Source organism: Gymnoscopelus braueri (assembly GCF_963280865.1).
Source record: "Gymnoscopelus braueri genome assembly, chromosome: 9".
Taxonomy (NCBI): Eukaryota; Metazoa; Chordata; class Actinopteri; order Myctophiformes; family Myctophidae; genus Gymnoscopelus; species Gymnoscopelus braueri.
Genome location: NC_137610.1, coordinates 8672773 through 8690697, shown reverse-complemented (window position 1 = coordinate 8690697; position 17925 = coordinate 8672773). Strand labels below are relative to the sequence as shown.

The window sequence follows — 17925 nt, the reverse complement described above, 5'->3', positions numbered from 1 at the left end:
TTACGTCATGGGTAGGGTTGCCATGTCCGCTTATTATAAGCGACGTTGGCTTGTTTTTCTGTAAACTCGCTTGTAAATATTGGTAGTTGCGGGTTTTATTGGGTTTAATGGGCTTGTTTCCAACGTGTACTTGCTTATTTTATTTAGGCTTGTTTCCGAATGTTTTCATTATTATTTAAACCAGTGGTTCTCAAAATATTTTCATTTCATGGACCCCCAAATTAATATGCAGGCCTATTTGTCCCCCTAACCCCCATCTGAAAATATTTTATGCCAGGGGCCCCGTACCATATTTTTGTTTATACATTATATATTATGCTTAAAAATCTTCCAAATTTTTTTTAAAATAGCAGATCAAATCTCATGTTGCTTCTTTGGGGCTTGTTTTCCTAGACCTGGTTGCTTATTTCTCTCACACAATCTGGCAACGCTGACATCGATCTGGCGCGAACGGTCGCCTTTCATCCCCTTGTGTTTGCATGGGGGAGTCAAGTCTTCCATCGGGTCAGACAATTAACATTAGCTGGCCTACGGACAATGCGGCGATGCGCCCATTGTTTAGACGCATAGTGATCAAAGCTGATCTTGAGTTTGAAGTTACAATTGAGTAAAGGGGCCATTCGTTTTCGTTAATACATGACTTGTATATACATGACAAAACAAATAAGATGCAATATCAGCTCCATAAAATACCTGTAAAGAATCTAATCGTGTGCCTCAGCCATCTATGACTGAAATAAGTGAGTGAAAATGGGTGGGACTTGACAACTCATATAAGGGGAAAGCATCTACCTCACCATCAGGTTAACACCTCTGATGCTGCCTCTTTTCACCTTTTTTAATATATTTAATCTTCTTCCAACTTCTTAATGTATAAATTATGCAAATCTGACGTTTTAAAGGCAATTTACCTTAACAAGTTTTCGGCTGATTTAACTACAAAAGCTTGCAAACTTTGGTCTCTTTTTTAAATTAGAAATGTGCTTTTAAATGTACTTTTTTCACTTATCTTGTAAAGGATAAATATCTTGTAATATCCAACTCACTTGATTATATGGAATTAATTGTAGGCCTACCTGTATTGCCCATTGTTTCAATAATATAATAATTTCATTAATACAAGTTGCTTGAAGCTGGAATCCATAACTTGGAAGTTACGGATTGCAGATTTAAATTAACAAATTCATACCAACAACAAAACTAGCTGCTCAAAAATAAGCGTGAACATGATGGGTAAAAAAAGGACTTCAGATATTCAAACTCAGGAGGAAAACAATTATTAAACACAATCTCTTATTTTATTAGAAATAGCGTTAGCTGTACATTGCAAGGTGTGCACTGTGCACCATAAACATTAGAAATCAGTATCCTCCCCCTCTCCAACATCGATTTGGATGAGGGACAAAATCGCATAATGGAGCTCCAGTTATCAAAATCTAACTATATACACATAAAAACTAACGTTCTTGTGTGGGACATGGAAAATGGAGGAAGACCAGTGATTTTCACTCTCGATTCCAAACCCATCCCTGAATTGCATTTCATCCATTTCAGGGATGGGGTTCGATCCTAGACCGCAAGTCCATAATCCGGGGTTGGTGTCCATACTGTCATTCGTCCAGGCCCGGTGATTCTCCTTGTTGTATTCTAGATGCAATTCTAATTGCTTCCTCCAGTGATGGCTGATCACTGAGCTACAAGAAGCAAACAAAGATAAGCAATGATTAGTTAACTGATAAAGTATTTTAAATAATTATACATATATAAACACATTAACATTTGGGTAATGATCATTCCCCATTTCTGGACCATAAAGGCTTTCTGTGTAATTTTATATGCATTGCAAATTATGCAATGTTTGATGTCTCACTGTTTTTTATATCCCTATGTGTAGCATAGCCATTTCCATTCCATCATAATTGTATAGGCTCTGGTTGTGTGGAATCAAAGAATTCCAATCTAATTGAATAAACTGGCACACAGGCCAATCATTCATTAGTATAAACAAATCAACCCAAGGACATACAGGAAGTCTGTCCCTTGGACTAGGTAACTGGCCATGTTTGAACTGCATATTAATTATTCTTGATGAATGGCTCTGGCTGCATGCCAGCATCTGGCTGCATCTAGTAAATTAAGTTTGTTCCACTACTGCTCTCATTGTCAGCTAGCACCAAACCTGACATCTAGTAGGTAAACCCTTCTAATAAATCATCATCATTATGTACCAACTACCAACTATTGTGATGTTAACGACCACGTAATGAATGTTGATTCAAGCTTATTTGCTCTCTTAGTATTTTTGGGACACATTGGGTATGGAAATGGCTGCTTTACATCTATTAACGACAGGAGGTGGTGAAAGAGAGGGAGGGATCATTTTCAGTTTTCAAATGTGTGATTTACAATGTAAATTACTCTCTAGAAAGTGTTAATTTTACATGACAGAAGGGGGGACTGCCTCCGTTACAAAGTCCTTATCCTGAACACTGGTTCATTTTAAGACCTGATGGCTTTGACGTGTTGTTAGTCTCTCAGGGTTTAAAAACCATAATAGATCATATCCAACGATGACTTTTTTTTCTTCTAAACATGCTAAATTCATGGCCACGTGGAGTCACCTTATTTCACTTTAATAAAATGAGTCAAGATGTTAACATGAACTTCGGAATAATGCATAAAGAAAAACGTTTTTGTAAAATTCTCTTATACATTGAGTCAAAGTGCAAGCCATGCAACATAAAGTGGGACTTGGCTGCCGTTGGTGGGCGCTGTGTAAACGGCTGACTTGTAAACCCATTATTCTGTGTTTGTAAGCTTCTCAAACTTCTTGATGAGACGACGCCTAGACCTTTACAGGAGGGGCTTTAACAACCAACCGTTAGCATGGTCGGCTAAGGCCAATACCCCCCCACTGAATCCCACCTTCCCCATGATCCTCACCTGTTAAACAAACAGATCAGTTTGGGTGGGGTCTACGGGGGGATTATCAGAGGGGCAAAGGTTCATGTTTAATTGGCCTGAACAGAAACTTCTGTTGGTATCATAGAAACAAGCAAGTATTGATGGTGTTGTACACTGCTTTCAACCTGGTTTCCCCATTTTGGGCATGTTATTATTATAGGCTAAAATCTTCAAAAAAGTTATATAAAATAAAATAGCAGATCTAAGGAATGATCAACAATTTTGATGTGGGAGGTTTACTAGGTTAACATGAAAAGCTGATATGCTCATGTGTTTAAATTGCAACAGAGCTCATTTCACAGAATGTCCCTTTACTGTCGGCCTACCAACCTGCACAGCGATGTGAGTGCCGTTTGACGTGGCCAATAAAGTGACAGGATGACACTCATCCTGATCCTGGCTGTAGACCCCCTCCTCCACGGTTTGGAAGGCAGTCATATCTGGTGTCATGATAGCCACCTGGGGGAGACAGACAGCCATGCAATGAAGATCATACGTTTTTTTAAAAAGAGAGAAAACAGGATGTTGGTAAACTGGGGGGTAGTTGATGGCATAATGAAGAAAGTATGACATATACTGTACATGAAGATAATATTGGCTATGTCATTGTGGACATATTTCATCATAATACATTTAAATTCGGACAGCATGTTTTTACCTGTCCTTCTGACCCATCTGTCGTCACCATGGTGACAGAGTGAGCACCATGCGATGTCAGCTCGTGAGCAGGGATGGTAATGGTGGTGCCCTCCTGGGTTACCATTGTGATCGTACCGCCCATGGCATGCAAGTCCGCTTCAGAGATACTGACCTGATAACAAACAATTTACACATGTTAGAGGGTGCAATATTTCACCCCCGCTGTATACAATCTAGGGTCATGTTGATAAAATGTAGGGTACACTTATTATACAGTCATCTGTGTATACATGTACACATGGCATGACATTTTTTTATTTTTAATGACAAAATAACACTAGACTAGATATATTTCAGCAGAAGATATGGAGACAAAAACGGTTTGCTTCGCCTGGACTTTTAGGATTCCAGTGTGTCTTTGGGAGCTGCAAAATGAGCATGTATTATGTAGCTAAGTGGGGCATTGCACTAACATATAAGGGCTAAATTCACACTGCAGCTGCCCATGCAAACACATTATAAAACATGCATGTAAAACATGTAATGAAAGGTGCTTTGGATAAAAGCGCCATCCAGTGACATTTGTTGGATGCTAGATTTTTGTGGTAGTATATATGACCCAACATCCTCATCTCCATCTAGCATAATAAAACTGGAATCAATTGCAAACCGTTACCCTTTGATTCTGATTTTATGTTTTGCAGTAAATTAGGTTGCCACTGGGGTATTCAACCATTAAAAATATGGATTAAAAATCCAACATAAATTAAACCAATCTAATCCAAACGAAATTCCATATAAAGTGTAGTGTTCACTGATGTGCTGTAAACACACTTAAGTATACACCTGAGATGCTTATGAAACTAAAAATCGATTTGTTTACGTTCAGCAAAAATACCCAAGAATACATAAATGTATACATTTAAGCACATTGTGAATGCAAATCTTGCCACACTAGGTAATGGGTATAATATGAGAGGTTCCAGTTTGGCACGGCTTTGTTGTGCCTTCTTGATGTGGAAGAGGTATACATAAGTGTAGGGAGTAGTAAGTAGCTTTGGGAACCAAGCGGTTTCAGAGCCATGTGGCCCATAGCTCAGGAGCCTATCTCCTGTTTCTGTCTCCCTTGATGCCGAGTGCCAAGCAGGAAGAAACTGGGTACTATTTTTATAGTCTAGTCTTTGGTATGACTCGGACAGAGATAGAACACCTACCTCCCAGTCTCAGGGTGGACATCTAACCACAAGGCCACTGAGCTGGTTAGAGGTTACTAGGACTCAGAAAATATGCTTAAGCACAGGCTGTGGTTGTTGTTGTCGTTTATGTGTATCAGGTGAAGGGAACGGATCGGGAATATGAACACTTTGTGTACCGTAAGGCTTGTACACTTACCTACTGATGTTGACTACTGTAAACCTTTTTTTTTCTTTTTATAGAGATGTTTAAAAAGATCCCAACTTTTACAGCATATTATGGGTTTATAGGACATTATGGCATTATTTATGGTTCCATGTAGATCTTGATCATATTGCCAAATACAGTCACATTGGATGCTGATGGCAAATATTATTAATCTAATATCTACTAGAGACCCCCCCCACCCCCCCACCCCCCCCCACTGAACCACACCTACACATGATCCTTACCAGAGCACTTGAACAAACAGATCTGTTTGGGTGGGGTCTACAGGGGTGATTATCAGGGGGGCAAAGGTTCAGATTGAATTGGCCAAAATGGAAACTGCTGTCAGTATCATAGAAACAAACAAGAATCAATGGTGTTTTAAACCACTTTCGACCTGGTGTCCCTATTTTGGGCATGTCATTATAGGTTCAAATCTTACAACAATATACAGTCATGAGTTGATATGGCCAAAGAAGTCAGTAGGATTGTTTTTGCAGTATACTGTAAGTGTATAATGTTTTGTTATTTCTAAATCTAATTTACAAAAGGATATAATGTTTCTATTCTTTTCACTACCAAACTTAAAGAAATGCCTATTTTGAAACCTAACTAGGAAACCAGAGGAAAGGGGGTGATAAAGAATTGTGGTTGACATCACAAATAATAGAATTAGACCCAGGATACTGGACAGCTATGACATTACCTGTGACTGTGTTCCATCCTCGTTGGTCACCAGGGCAATATGATGTCCCAGCATCTCAGAGGCCTCCATAGTGACATGCTCAGACCCGTCGTCCTCCCCTTCCACCACGGTCGTTGCATAGGTCACATTAGGGTCATCGATGGCGTCTGGGTTCAACACAGAGGAATCAGAAGATAAATGATTACAGGGTGATGAATACGTCCTCTGTTGACTACATTTAAGATGTTTCAGTATATATGAACTTGGGGACGCGCTAGAGCTCGTGTTCTCAGAGTCATCAACATACTGTACAGTTTTATTATGCCAGAATAAATGTAAGACACAAAAAAGGCATGAGCCTGATTCAAAACCACACCTACAGTAAGTGGTACATTAAAAAGGTAGGGTAAGTGATATTTTATGGTTAAAAACATTTATTTTCTTGTTTTTCTTAAAAACGTAAAATACATTTTCAGGTTGCCAATTTCATCCAATCAAGGGAGTACCCATTTATCAGCTTCAATTTGACAGTGTTCCAGTTCCATTTTGTCTGCTCATTTCTTTGCGCCGTCACTTCTAACTCTCCCTGATTTGGATGAAATTGGTACCTCGACCTGTTTTGCGCTGGAGAGCTGGATGAGACCCCTGTTACTGAACAAACACTCTGTAGCAATGATTACCACCAGAATATAGAGCTATTTAACACTTATTTTAACAAAAACACGTCACTCACTGCACCTTTGCATACACCTTTTTTGCTTTTTACGGGGCCAGGCTGCCAGCATGGCAGCAGGCCCTGTTTTATTATTGCCTTTATTTGAGTTCTTCTGCCACTTTTCACAGTTTCTGGCTGAACCGTGCTGTCGCTTTTTACGAAACTCGGCCATATGATAGATGGTCATAAAAACTATCAAGAAATAAATCTCACAATCTTTTGTCAAAACGTGGCGCTATAGCACTCAATTGAAAATGGCAACTTTGAACAGGTACAACTCATGCCCTGTTTGACCTAAGAGCCATGAAACTTGGATACACATATGCGTCTCCTCATGCTGAACAAACTTTCACCCACTGACCAACTCACCATATTCCGTCACACACTCCTCTCCACAATCCTCTCTCTCTCTCTCTCTTCCTCTCTCTCTCTTCTCGTCTCTCCTCTCGTCTCTCAGGTCTCTCCTCATCTCTCTCTCTCTCTCTCTCTCTCTCTCTCTCTCTCTCTCTCTCTCTCTCTCTCTCTCTCTCTCTCCTCTCTCGTCTCTCTCTCTCTCTCTCTTCTCTCCTCTCTCTCTCTCTCTTCTCTCTCCTCTCTCTCTCTCTCTCTCTCTCTCTCTCTCATATGAGGGAACAGCTACTGGCTTCCAGGACTAAGTGACTTTATGAGCTGTTGCCTGTTTGTAGGTCTAGTGGGTTTCTAGCTTTTCTAAAAATCTTGAAAAGAAGAGTTTGTTCGTAAGAAAATAATTGGAGCACTCAAAAGTGAGTTGCGAGCCCTCGTCTTGCTTTACCATACACCTGACATAATTTCCCATTATATACATTAAAATCTAGCTTAAGGACAGTTTATTATGAGGAACCTCAACTTACAAAACATACTCAATTAGTGAAAAAAAATCGAATAGAATCAAGCACACAAAAACAGGCAAACTCTCCGCTCGCACACACACACACACACCTGTGGGCGGTTCGAAGTAGGCTGCCTCCTGCTCCTCCTCTATGGGCTTCTGTGTCATTGTGGGCGGTGCGTTTGTGCATAGCCAGCGTGGAGATCTGCTTATAAGTCTTTCCACAGTGGTTGCAGTTGTAGGGCTTACAAGGTGTGTGGACCACATGGTGTTTGTACAAGCTGGAATATTCAGTGAAGCGCTTCTCACACCCAGGCACCGTACACACATAGGGTTTCTCTCCTGGGGACACAGGAATGGACACAAAGCATTAGAACTAGCGTATTAATTCGTTCATATAAGATACACATAGCACAATTCAATGAAGGCCTTAAATGTTTCTATTAGGTGTTCCACTGTGTGTCAAAATGACTCGTCCCAAGAAATACATCTCAAACGCAGAGAGGAAGCAATCGCTCCACAGGACCTCTGTGACGCGTTTGTCCGATATGAAGATGCTGTGGTTGTCATCGGGAGCCACAGCAAAGTAGGCAGCTGTCAACAAGGACGAAGGGTGTGTATGACCCATCTATTATTTATTAGGGCCGGGACTTTATCGCGTTAATTTCGATCAATTAATTACAGAAAAATTATCGCGTTAAAAAAATCGCATTTTAATCGCACCGAGGAACGTTTCTCACTGGACGAGTTTCAGACGGACCGATCATACCAGCGCACCAACCAAGCAACGTGCAGCCAGCACAGTGCATGAAAACATGTGAATGAATGAACGCCCGCATAGCCTGCTTGATAATGTTGGCTGGGCAAATCAGAATATGTAATGAATGCCCCCCAAAATTATACTTCAGTACAGTTCTTGAGTACATGTACTGTAGGCCTACTTAAAGACGTATGCCAAAATCCATTTGAAAAAATTGCTTTTCACTGTTCTCAGGTCAAATATTGATATGCGATTAATTAATTACAAAGCCTCTAATTAATTAGATAATTTTTTTTTATCGAGTCCCAGCCCTATTATTTATATCTATCCACCTGTTTCCGCGGGAATTTACTGGAGCAAAAATCCTGTGTGGGAAACATCCTGCGGGGGGACCGGAAGTAGGAAATAGCGGCTCAGTGTGTTTACATTTGCCAGCAGAACGTAGCTCGTTCGCAGCTGGCGAACGGGCCTTTTGCATGTAGTTGAAGCGCAAGGGGGCGGTGCATGGGGAGAGAGTCAGCGCACTGAAGTCAAGGCACACTACAGACTACTGTGTTGTTGACAGACAACGGATGCACACTTATTATGAGAAACAACACAAATAAAACATGGCAAAACAGTTGCGTGCATTAGTGCAAGATGAGGGTAAAGGAAACATTCAGTCTAAATGTCCAGTAATTCCCACGCGAAAAGGAAACATTAATGTCCAGTTTGCTAATCCACAACTACTGTGCCAGATAATCACCAAGAGAGTTAAAAAAGAAAAAACGTTTCAGTCATTCAGTCCGACTTCACTGTAGCCTATAGTAGCCTTTTCATAAATTATATTTGTATTAGGCTGTCCTAAGAGTTTATAATATTTAGAGAAATGTAAGGTTTCAAATACAAAAGTATTGGTAGTAGTTGCTGGACATTTAGACTGAATGTTTCATTTATCCTCATCTTGCGCTAATGCACGCAACTGTTTTGCCAGGTTTTATTTGTGTTGTTTCTCATAAGCGTGCATCCGTTGTCCGTCAACAACACAGTAGTCTGTGCCTTAACTAAAGTCAACTTGCGCTGACTCTCTCCCCCCCCACCCCCTTGCGCTTCAACTACATGCAAAAGGCCCGTTCGCAGTCCAGCTACGTTCTGCTGGCAAATGTAAACACACTGAGCCGCTATTTCCTACTTCCGGTCCCCCCGCAGGATGTTTCCCACACAGGATTTTTTGCTCCAGTAAATTCCCGCGGAAACAGGTGGATAGACTTGTCCACAAGTCAAAGTGTCCCGGTGTCCTTTTGAAATTCAAGCCCAACTGTGACAGCTAAACTGAGCAGCTCCAGATTCTATGAGATCTCTCTCTCTCTCTCTCTCTCTCTCTCTCTCTCTCTCTCTCTCTCTCTCTCAATGAATAAGTCTCTACTAAGTAGTGATGGATCGTTCATGATCCATTCGTTCCAAATAAATAGTTCATTGCCACGAACAAGAACAAACTAGTTCACTTCCTGAAACTGTTACGTTCACGCTTTCATTCATGCCCCCCGTCCCCTCCACCCATACACAGGACGGGAGGGCGGGCTGTTCCCGCGACAGACACACAGCGGTGCGGTTGCGTTGTTTTTTACTAGACAATAGCGCTACTGAACGGTGAACGAATCATTTGAACGGATCATTTGAACGGATCATTTGAACGGATCATTGCCGTGAACATGAACGAAATCGTTTGTTCACTGAAATTAACATGTTTTTCCCACCACTACTACTAAAGCTTGCATATTACCAGTGTGAATCCTCATATGGTTTTTGTAGTTTGTGGCGCTTGCAAAGGATCGCCCACAGCTGGGCTCGGAGCAGTAGTAAGGTCTCTCTCCAGTGTGGGTCCTGATGTGAACCTTCCGGATGTTTGAGGTGGTGAATGACCGGCCACAGCCTTCCACAGGGCATTTAAAAGGCTTCTCGCCTGCAAACAGGAGATGGAGTGTATGGAGACAAAAAAACTGTTTGGATCAACCAGTGGGATGTAAACGTTAGTTTCGTTTGAATCCAGAGTCTGTATGCATTTCTGTGTCACTATGCATTACACTGTACCGTACTGTGTTGTACAGCAGTGATCATGACTGTGAGCTGTGTACTGTAACCCATTTTATGCGTGCATTTTGCTCTACCTGTGTGTGTCCGCGTGTGCTTTTGAAGGTCACCAGAGGTTTTAAAGGACTTGCGGCAGTTCATTTCCTGACACCTATACGGCTTCTCTCCAGTGTGTGTCCGAGAGTGACTCTTCAATCCGTACCCTGAAAACAAAATGAAGTGAGGAGCCATGACTTGAGAGCCACTAGATGAATACAGTGTTTTTAAAAGGAAGACCGCACTAACGTTTTTGTACATCCAACTGATGACATGTTGTGTGCCGAGTATATCATGTAGTTGAGAATATGATCAGAAAATATTTTCATGTAAAATGTATAATTGTCATCCCAGTATATAAAAGGAAAAATAAATATGTAAAAAAGCCCCCCCCCCCCCCCCCTTCACCGTACCTGTTGCAAATTTCTTCCCACAGCCAATGTATTCACACACATATGGCTTGTCTCCAGTGTGGGAGCGCTCATGTACCTGTGGGGAACACCAATGCAGCCAATTTAACAGAGGCGTAGAAGAGGACAAACTGATTCGCTCACACTGTCCTGAATACACATTCTGACGTACGAGGGATATAATACATTGTTTCCTCTGTTTATTCAGTGATGGTACAGCAACTCTGCAAATAATGGGAAAATGAGAAATTAGTCATTTAGTCTAATTTCAAAAAAGATATTTTAGTACTGCAGCTTCGACTACAAAATAAAAAAGGGACAGATGGGGACAGAAAACCAATAAAAAATACTGTGTGTGTGAGAGAGAGGGACAACGATTCAAAGTTCATAATAAAAATATGAAAAAGAGAATTTACACTTCACAGAAACAGAGATTAGAGGAACTAAATAACTAGGCAGACAAACACAATGGGAAAGGTGGAAAGCAAATAGAGACGGAACAGAGAGATATGGAGAAGGGAGAGACAAGTTTGCACCAGTATTTATTGGTACGTGACCATCCGTTTCATATCGTCACTGTATGCAAGTGTTGCATGCTGAAAATAGCTGAGCTACAAGCACGCTTATAGATAGAGCTTATAGATCTGTTATTTTCATCATACGACGGAGTATATACAGGCATAGCCAGCGGAGGGGAGGTGAAAGGGGGCTTGTGCACGTAGCCTGTGTAGAGAGGCAGGTCTGAAAAGGACTGCAGTCTTACCTTGAGATGATGGGCAGTGGTGTAGAGTTTTCCACAGCCCTCGTGTTCACAGCGGAATGACTTCTCTCCTACGTGTGAGACCCTGCTTTGTCTCCCATCCTGACCCTGAACCACGATCTTAAAGACACACAAGTTACAACACTATGAGACATCCCAAGCCAACCTAGGGAAGAGATGGAGTCACCTAAAAAAGAAATGGTCAGCATACTGGCAATATTGAAACACTTCATTTGAATTAGAATGTGTTACTGTATACACAGTAAAGTCCTCAGTCTTAATTTAACGCTAAAGAAAATAAACAGGGAGGGTTTTACATTTAACTTGTTTTGAAAATACTGTTTATATGCAGTAACACAGAAAATATGGAATAATATATTGTTACCAAAATTATTGAGACAAATAATTGGGAGTTAATACTGTAGTTGTGATAAGTTTAAGGATTCTCTACCCTCATATGGACACCGCTGTCTGTCTCTACTCTTCCGTAGGATCCCAATGCATTCTCTACATTCTCCACCTGAGGAAGCAGGAAAAGCAACTCAGTGTTACATCTCTGAAGTCCTTGGCATTTTACAAATAAATACAATGAAGCGTGGGAACCCTTTGTCTGCGCTCTTACTATATATAAAAAAGACAAACCACAACATAAAACATAACTTCACAAAGATCTGTCACAAGATACACTCTATTCTGGAACCCACAAGGCAGAAGGGAGAGGGGCAGACCAAGAAACGCCTAGTGGCGTGACGTGGATGCAGATGTGAAGAGATCTGGCCACACATGGGGATAGCTGGAGAACCTGGCCAGGACCCGGGATGCCTGGAGAGCACTTGTTTCGAGGCCTACGCCTAAAGTTGGGCTATAGGCGTATGTAAGTAATGTGACCTTTATCCTCCCATCAAACTTGTCTCACAGGATAAATACATTTGACTGAATAGAGCTCAGGGCATAATTTGCTCCAAATGCTCTCTTATGTAATGTAATAGTATTTACAAATGTCCACTATATCTGTATTTATTGTAATTAGTGATCAACGTTTTGATTGGATAGGTTGACTGAACTTGAGCTAAATGTGTTATTTGTATACTTGAACGTAATTTACTCTCATGCTGTAAGATGGTTGTTCATTGTTATTAATTTAACTTCTAGGCAGTTTTAATATTGCATTTCTCAAAGGAAAGCACTCTGGGATATGTGGCTGATAAGTGCCATACAAGTAAAAGTGTATTATTACTTTGAAAAACACAAATCAATGTCTGTACTAATAAAACATGCTTCTGCGCATTTTGGCCTTAAAAGATGTCAATTCCCCCAAGTGTATAGTCTATTGCTGCTGACCCCTACTGCTGGTCTTGGGGAGGGAGTAGACAATTGCGTCTCCTCCGATACCAGCCAGCCAGACGCTTTTTTCCGGTGGTGTAATACAATCCCAGTACCTTGGCAGTATACTGCTCCAGGACACTGATGGTCTCTGGGTCGATGACGGAGGCCTCAGCCTGCAGGTCGGCAATGGTTCCGTCGGCCTGGATGGCCAGGATTGTGCCACCGGGCTGTTGCATGTGCACAGTATGCTGGATGTAAGCCGTGCTGCCGTCTTCCAGCTGCACCTCCTGAAGACCGCTCTGGTCATACGTATCTGGATGTGGGCGAGGAGAGATGAGAGGTAGAACCGGAAATGGAACAAGCTTGAAAATAATGATGAATCAAACAAGACTCCGGCTTCAATACAGGCCAGTACAAGAATCAAAGAGTCTTAGAGAGAATGCATTGAGAAACCAGGTGGTAAATCACCGGTACCTTTGGGCGCGTGGATGTAGGCCGTGGTTCCATCTTCCAACTGGACCGTCTGTCCATCTTCAAGCTGTAGGCTGTCTACTCCTACAGAATGTCATCAGATCATTTTGTTAACCTATCGACAAAACTATATAGCCACTCATTTGCACATGTGAGTGGTTCAACTGAGCATTTATTAGCATTATTAACATTTATTAACTGTGATGACATTGGCTGTGTGACTGAAGTCACGAAAAAAATAAAATTATTGCCATTTTGTTTACTTCAGTTCAAATCTGGTTTAAATATGTCTGTGCTTTTTCAGTCATTTTTGTGAGATGGAATTAATTTATAATTAAAACAAAAAGAAAGAATCATTCTTCAAACTTCAAAAACATTTGTATGTTTACTGTCATCTGCTACATGTCACTCCTTGCTTGCTGGGAAATTACCAACCCCCTACAAAACGCTGACTGTGTTTGGTGTGTGTCCAACCAACCATACTGTTCGAAAACAAACCTTCATTCAATCATCTATTTAAAAAAAAGAAAAAAAAAGAACAGGCTAGTGAAGCTTGGGGGTGTAATGGCACTCAGCTTTTCTTTTGTGTTCCAGTCTATATTACCTGCTTTAGGCATGGACACGTGCTGGACGTAGGCAGCAGACCCGTCCTCCAGCTGGATCACCTGGCCGTCCATGATCTGCCCGTCTGAAAAAGCTGATTTGGAGTCATGCTGGATGTACGCTGTGGAACCATCAGCTAAAGTGACCGCCTGCAGGCTCACTGTGTCCATGCACTCCATCTGATCTCCATCTGTGAGGCAGACAAAAACACAATTATGGCCAAAATATTCATCGTGATCATATTACACGGTTATGATAATGGTTTAGGCTACAGTATATGAAATTAAAATGAATAAAGTGCACCTATATTTGAACTATAATTTGTATTACAATATGATAGTGGAATGATGGTAAAACTGGTTTCTTCACCTATAATATTCTGATCTTTTCCTATTCATGTTATTGTAATGTTGTTATAAACACATTTTAATCTAAAAATGTCAATCACATTGAATATACACACTAGTACTCCTATTCCAAAAGAATGTCTTCAACATTATAATCTGGTCTACAACCATAAAATGCATTAAAGCAGTAATGGATATAAGCTAAACTAACCATGCCTCATTTAACCCATTAAGACCGGGGAACGCATCTGTGTCATTATTAGATGTCTTTGGGCTATTAAAAAATAGCAGATCTACACAGCTCATGATTTTGTAGATCTGCTATTTTTGAAAAATCTTGAACATTTGTGCAAATCTTGATACAGTTAACATGTGTAACTCAAAACTTTTCTTCTGGAGGTCCCTGGAACAAAATATTTTACAAATGTTCACTTTAACAAACACACACACATCTACTATGAGCTTGTATATCTGCTATTTTTGAATAGCCAAAGAAATCTAAAATGACATGAGATGCGTTCCCGGATTCAATGGGTTAACTTCCCCTTGTGTTATTCAGAGTGGGAGGTACTGTATGATGAAGAAGGACACATGACGCTTAGGAGCTCACCTCCAACAGTCACAGCCTCTGCCAGGCAGAGGGTGACCTGCTGACCATCCGCGTCCTGAAACTCTGCCATCCCCTGGGAGTCCCGGTTGATCTGGGCCAAGAGCATGCTTTAGCTGCTGGAATAACACACGCAGCAAGGAGGACAGGACACAGGCTTCAGCTGTTAATTCATGCCCACACAAACATAATACACACACTGCAGTACACTGTACTGAATACTGATGTCAATGCAAGGAGCAGATACAATTATGCTGCATGACTTGGCAGTTAAAGCGTCTTGCCAATAGGCTCTACGCACAGCAGCCATGTTGGAAAGAAATTGGGCCTCTTCCTTACTTCCTTTAGAGGTCTTACTAATTAAGGCTCTGTTCCATTCTGGTCAAACAGAGTCAGGGTGCTGATATTGTGCATGTTGGCTCACTGGAAACACTGCTACACCGGTGGGACTCAAAGTGGGGTCCAGGGACCCTTGTGGTTCCTTGAGAGTTCCAAATGGCCCCTTGCCGGTGTTTAACTCTGAGAGTGTACAAATGGAACCAAATGGACCCGTAAGGGTCCATTTGGTTCCATTTGTACACTGTTATGGGGGTCTTTGAAATTAAAAAAGGTTTTGAGAACCACTGTGCCACACTAAATGGAACAGAGCCTTCATTAGTATCATTGTTGACACCTGTGAAGAAGTAAGGAAGAGGCCCAATGTCTTTCCAATATGGCGGCTGTGCATAGAGCCTATTCTCTCAAACAGGTGCATTCACACAGAGAAGCTAAAACACATTTCATCGTAGGATGGGTTTACATTTCCATTTATGCCGACTGTAATGACTTATGAATGCTATTGTTCATCAGGAAGCACAAGTCTGCAGCCCAAATGTGTTAGTAGTTATTGCCTCTTGCTCATGAGGCTCATGTACTGCTACAGGCTGTGTAAAGAACACGTTATAGACGTTAAATGCAGCATGACGTTCATAGAACTACGCAGCAACATCCTCATTGTAAATGATTGTATCCATTTGTATCTTTCATGGTGAGATTGGGGATTTTACTGTAGGATCAAATGGCCAAACAGTCTCTCGAGTGACATTAACTTACAGAACTACTTGGGGGCAGCTAAGTGGTGTAAAGTCACTAAGTACATTTACTCAAGTACTGTAATTTACTTTAACAATTTTGAGGTATTTTTTTGTTTACTGGAGTATTTCCAATTGTCAGTACTTTTACTCCACTACTATACATCTCAGAGGCAAATATTATACTTTTAGTCCACAACAATTATTTGACAACTTTAGTTACTTTATAGATTTTGATTATTATCACAAAACATACAGTAACCACTTTAGCCCGATATACATTTCGGCCATTTGAAAATAGCCGATCTACAAGCTCACAATGCCTTGCGATGCGTGTGAGCTTGTAGATCTGCTATTTTCTAAAGATTTTTATACATAATTTTATCCATACGAAAGCTTGTGAAATGGGACAGTCTGCATAATGCTTACTTTCTACTTTTGGTGCTTTAAGTGCATTTTGATGCCAATACTTTTGTACTTTTACTCAAGTACATTTTGAATTCTGGACTTTTACTTTTAACAGAGCATTTCTACATTGCAGCATTGATACTTTTACTTTAGTAAAACAAATTGGAGAACTTTTTCCACCACTGGCTAAGTGGCTACTGTACCCTTAACTATGACTTGCAACATTTGTAACGACGTTGGGAAATTCTGCAACATCACAACATTTGTAACAATGTTGCAACTGTGCTCCTGAGTCCTGATGTAAACCAAAACCTCTGTCTGTCTGCCTATCCAGTCAGTAAAGTGACTGCAAAAAAAATTAAAATATATATAAATGTACACTTGTACTTTTGTAACCATGTACTTAGAAATGTCCCTAATAAAAAAAGTAAAGTGACTGCACAGCAAAACATGCTAACACAGCTATAGCAAAAAGCGGTGGGTTCGTTAGCATGACGTTAGCGAGCAGCATGCTACGTCGTGCTAACGATGTCAACTTGATACATATTTTGCCAGTCGGTGATCAACAAACTATATAAGCTGCCAAACTCGCTACGACAAACCCCGGGTTCAATTAAGTTGACATTCAGAATAAACACTGTAGCTTCTGTCCAATCATGCTAGCTATAAAGTTCTACGTCTTTGACATAAAGCGTCCGGCTAATGCAGCTATGGCTAGTACGCCAACAAGAACGAGGAATCCATTAGCTTTAAAAATAATGATAACATAAGCATTTTGGACTGCATTGAAGATCATGTTTTATTAAAATCCAAGACAGTATTCTCCCCGATCTGCATTTGAATCCCCAAAACACACACATCTCTCTCTCTCGCTCCCAGAGATGGCTGTTAGGAATAATGCACACTGGGTAAAAACCAATTTATATACTAACCTCTGAGAAAAATTTCCAACAATCCCTCCTGTTCGACCACCATGCACCAGTGCAGGAAACGCTACAGAGAAGCCCCCCACCCGGGAACATGTATGGGAGGCTAACATCCTATTGCTGGAAGGGACAACGTCGCTGCTGTCTGTGTGTGACACTGCAATTCACTTGCGTTGGTGGGCTCATTTCTAGTTTGAATGATTCATGTTGAAATTTGAATATGGAGAAATGTCCATTTTAGCTAAGCTCACTAGAAGTTCGTAGTTCCGAATATACTCTATTCTGGAGATTCTTACTCTAAAACTCTTCATTTCCCTCCATCTGCAGCTCGACATACACCTTCTTTGCCCTAAAACAGCCAATCTACAAGCTCTGCTATCTTCGCCGAATATTTGGCATGATATTTTTTGCCAATGTTCGCCCCAGAATAGGGGTCCTATGATGGGGTTCATGAGATTAATAACGGTTAAAGGACGACTTCACCCGTTTTCAACATATCTTCATATGTCACTGCTCATTATAATAAGGTAGTGGGGTACCATTTTTGTCTACTAAAGTCTGTGTCTGACGAGGGCTGTGGACATCGCTGGGGAATCCAAGCTAATAGAAACTGCATTTCTATTCCTGGAAAGTTTATGCCACAATAGAAGCCATTGTTCTCGTGTAAAAAAATGTAATAGATTTTTTTTTTTTAAATCATGTTTGAAAAAAAGAACCTGCCAAACGATGATGTCACTGGTAGGCGCGTATTTGAAGTGTCAATAGCCCTCCTAAGTAGACACCCATGTCAGACACAGACTATTAGTGAGGACGTTATATTATACCTCTATGGTGAGGACCTGATATGAACATGGGTTGAAGTCGTCCTTTAATTCAG

At 40.9% G+C, this 17925-nt stretch overlaps 1 protein-coding gene across 1 annotated transcript; it reads right to left on the bottom strand.

Annotated features, from left to right (window-relative positions):
- Nucleotides 1-1282: 1282 nt before the first annotated feature.
- Nucleotides 1283-17109, bottom strand: znf143b (zinc finger protein 143b). The gene is given in 16 exon segments (XM_080437726.1): nucleotides 1283-1694; nucleotides 3295-3423; nucleotides 3623-3775; nucleotides 5711-5856; nucleotides 7365-7410; nucleotides 7412-7596; nucleotides 9777-9956; nucleotides 10162-10287; nucleotides 10534-10609; nucleotides 11294-11410; nucleotides 11742-11810; nucleotides 12730-12929; nucleotides 13091-13171; nucleotides 13692-13880; nucleotides 14648-14760; nucleotides 17055-17109. Coding segments are annotated over 15 exon segments (1887 nt in total). The 5' UTR covers nucleotides 14754-14760; nucleotides 17055-17109; the 3' UTR covers nucleotides 1283-1610.
- Between the last annotated feature and the right edge of the window lie 816 nt (nucleotides 17110-17925).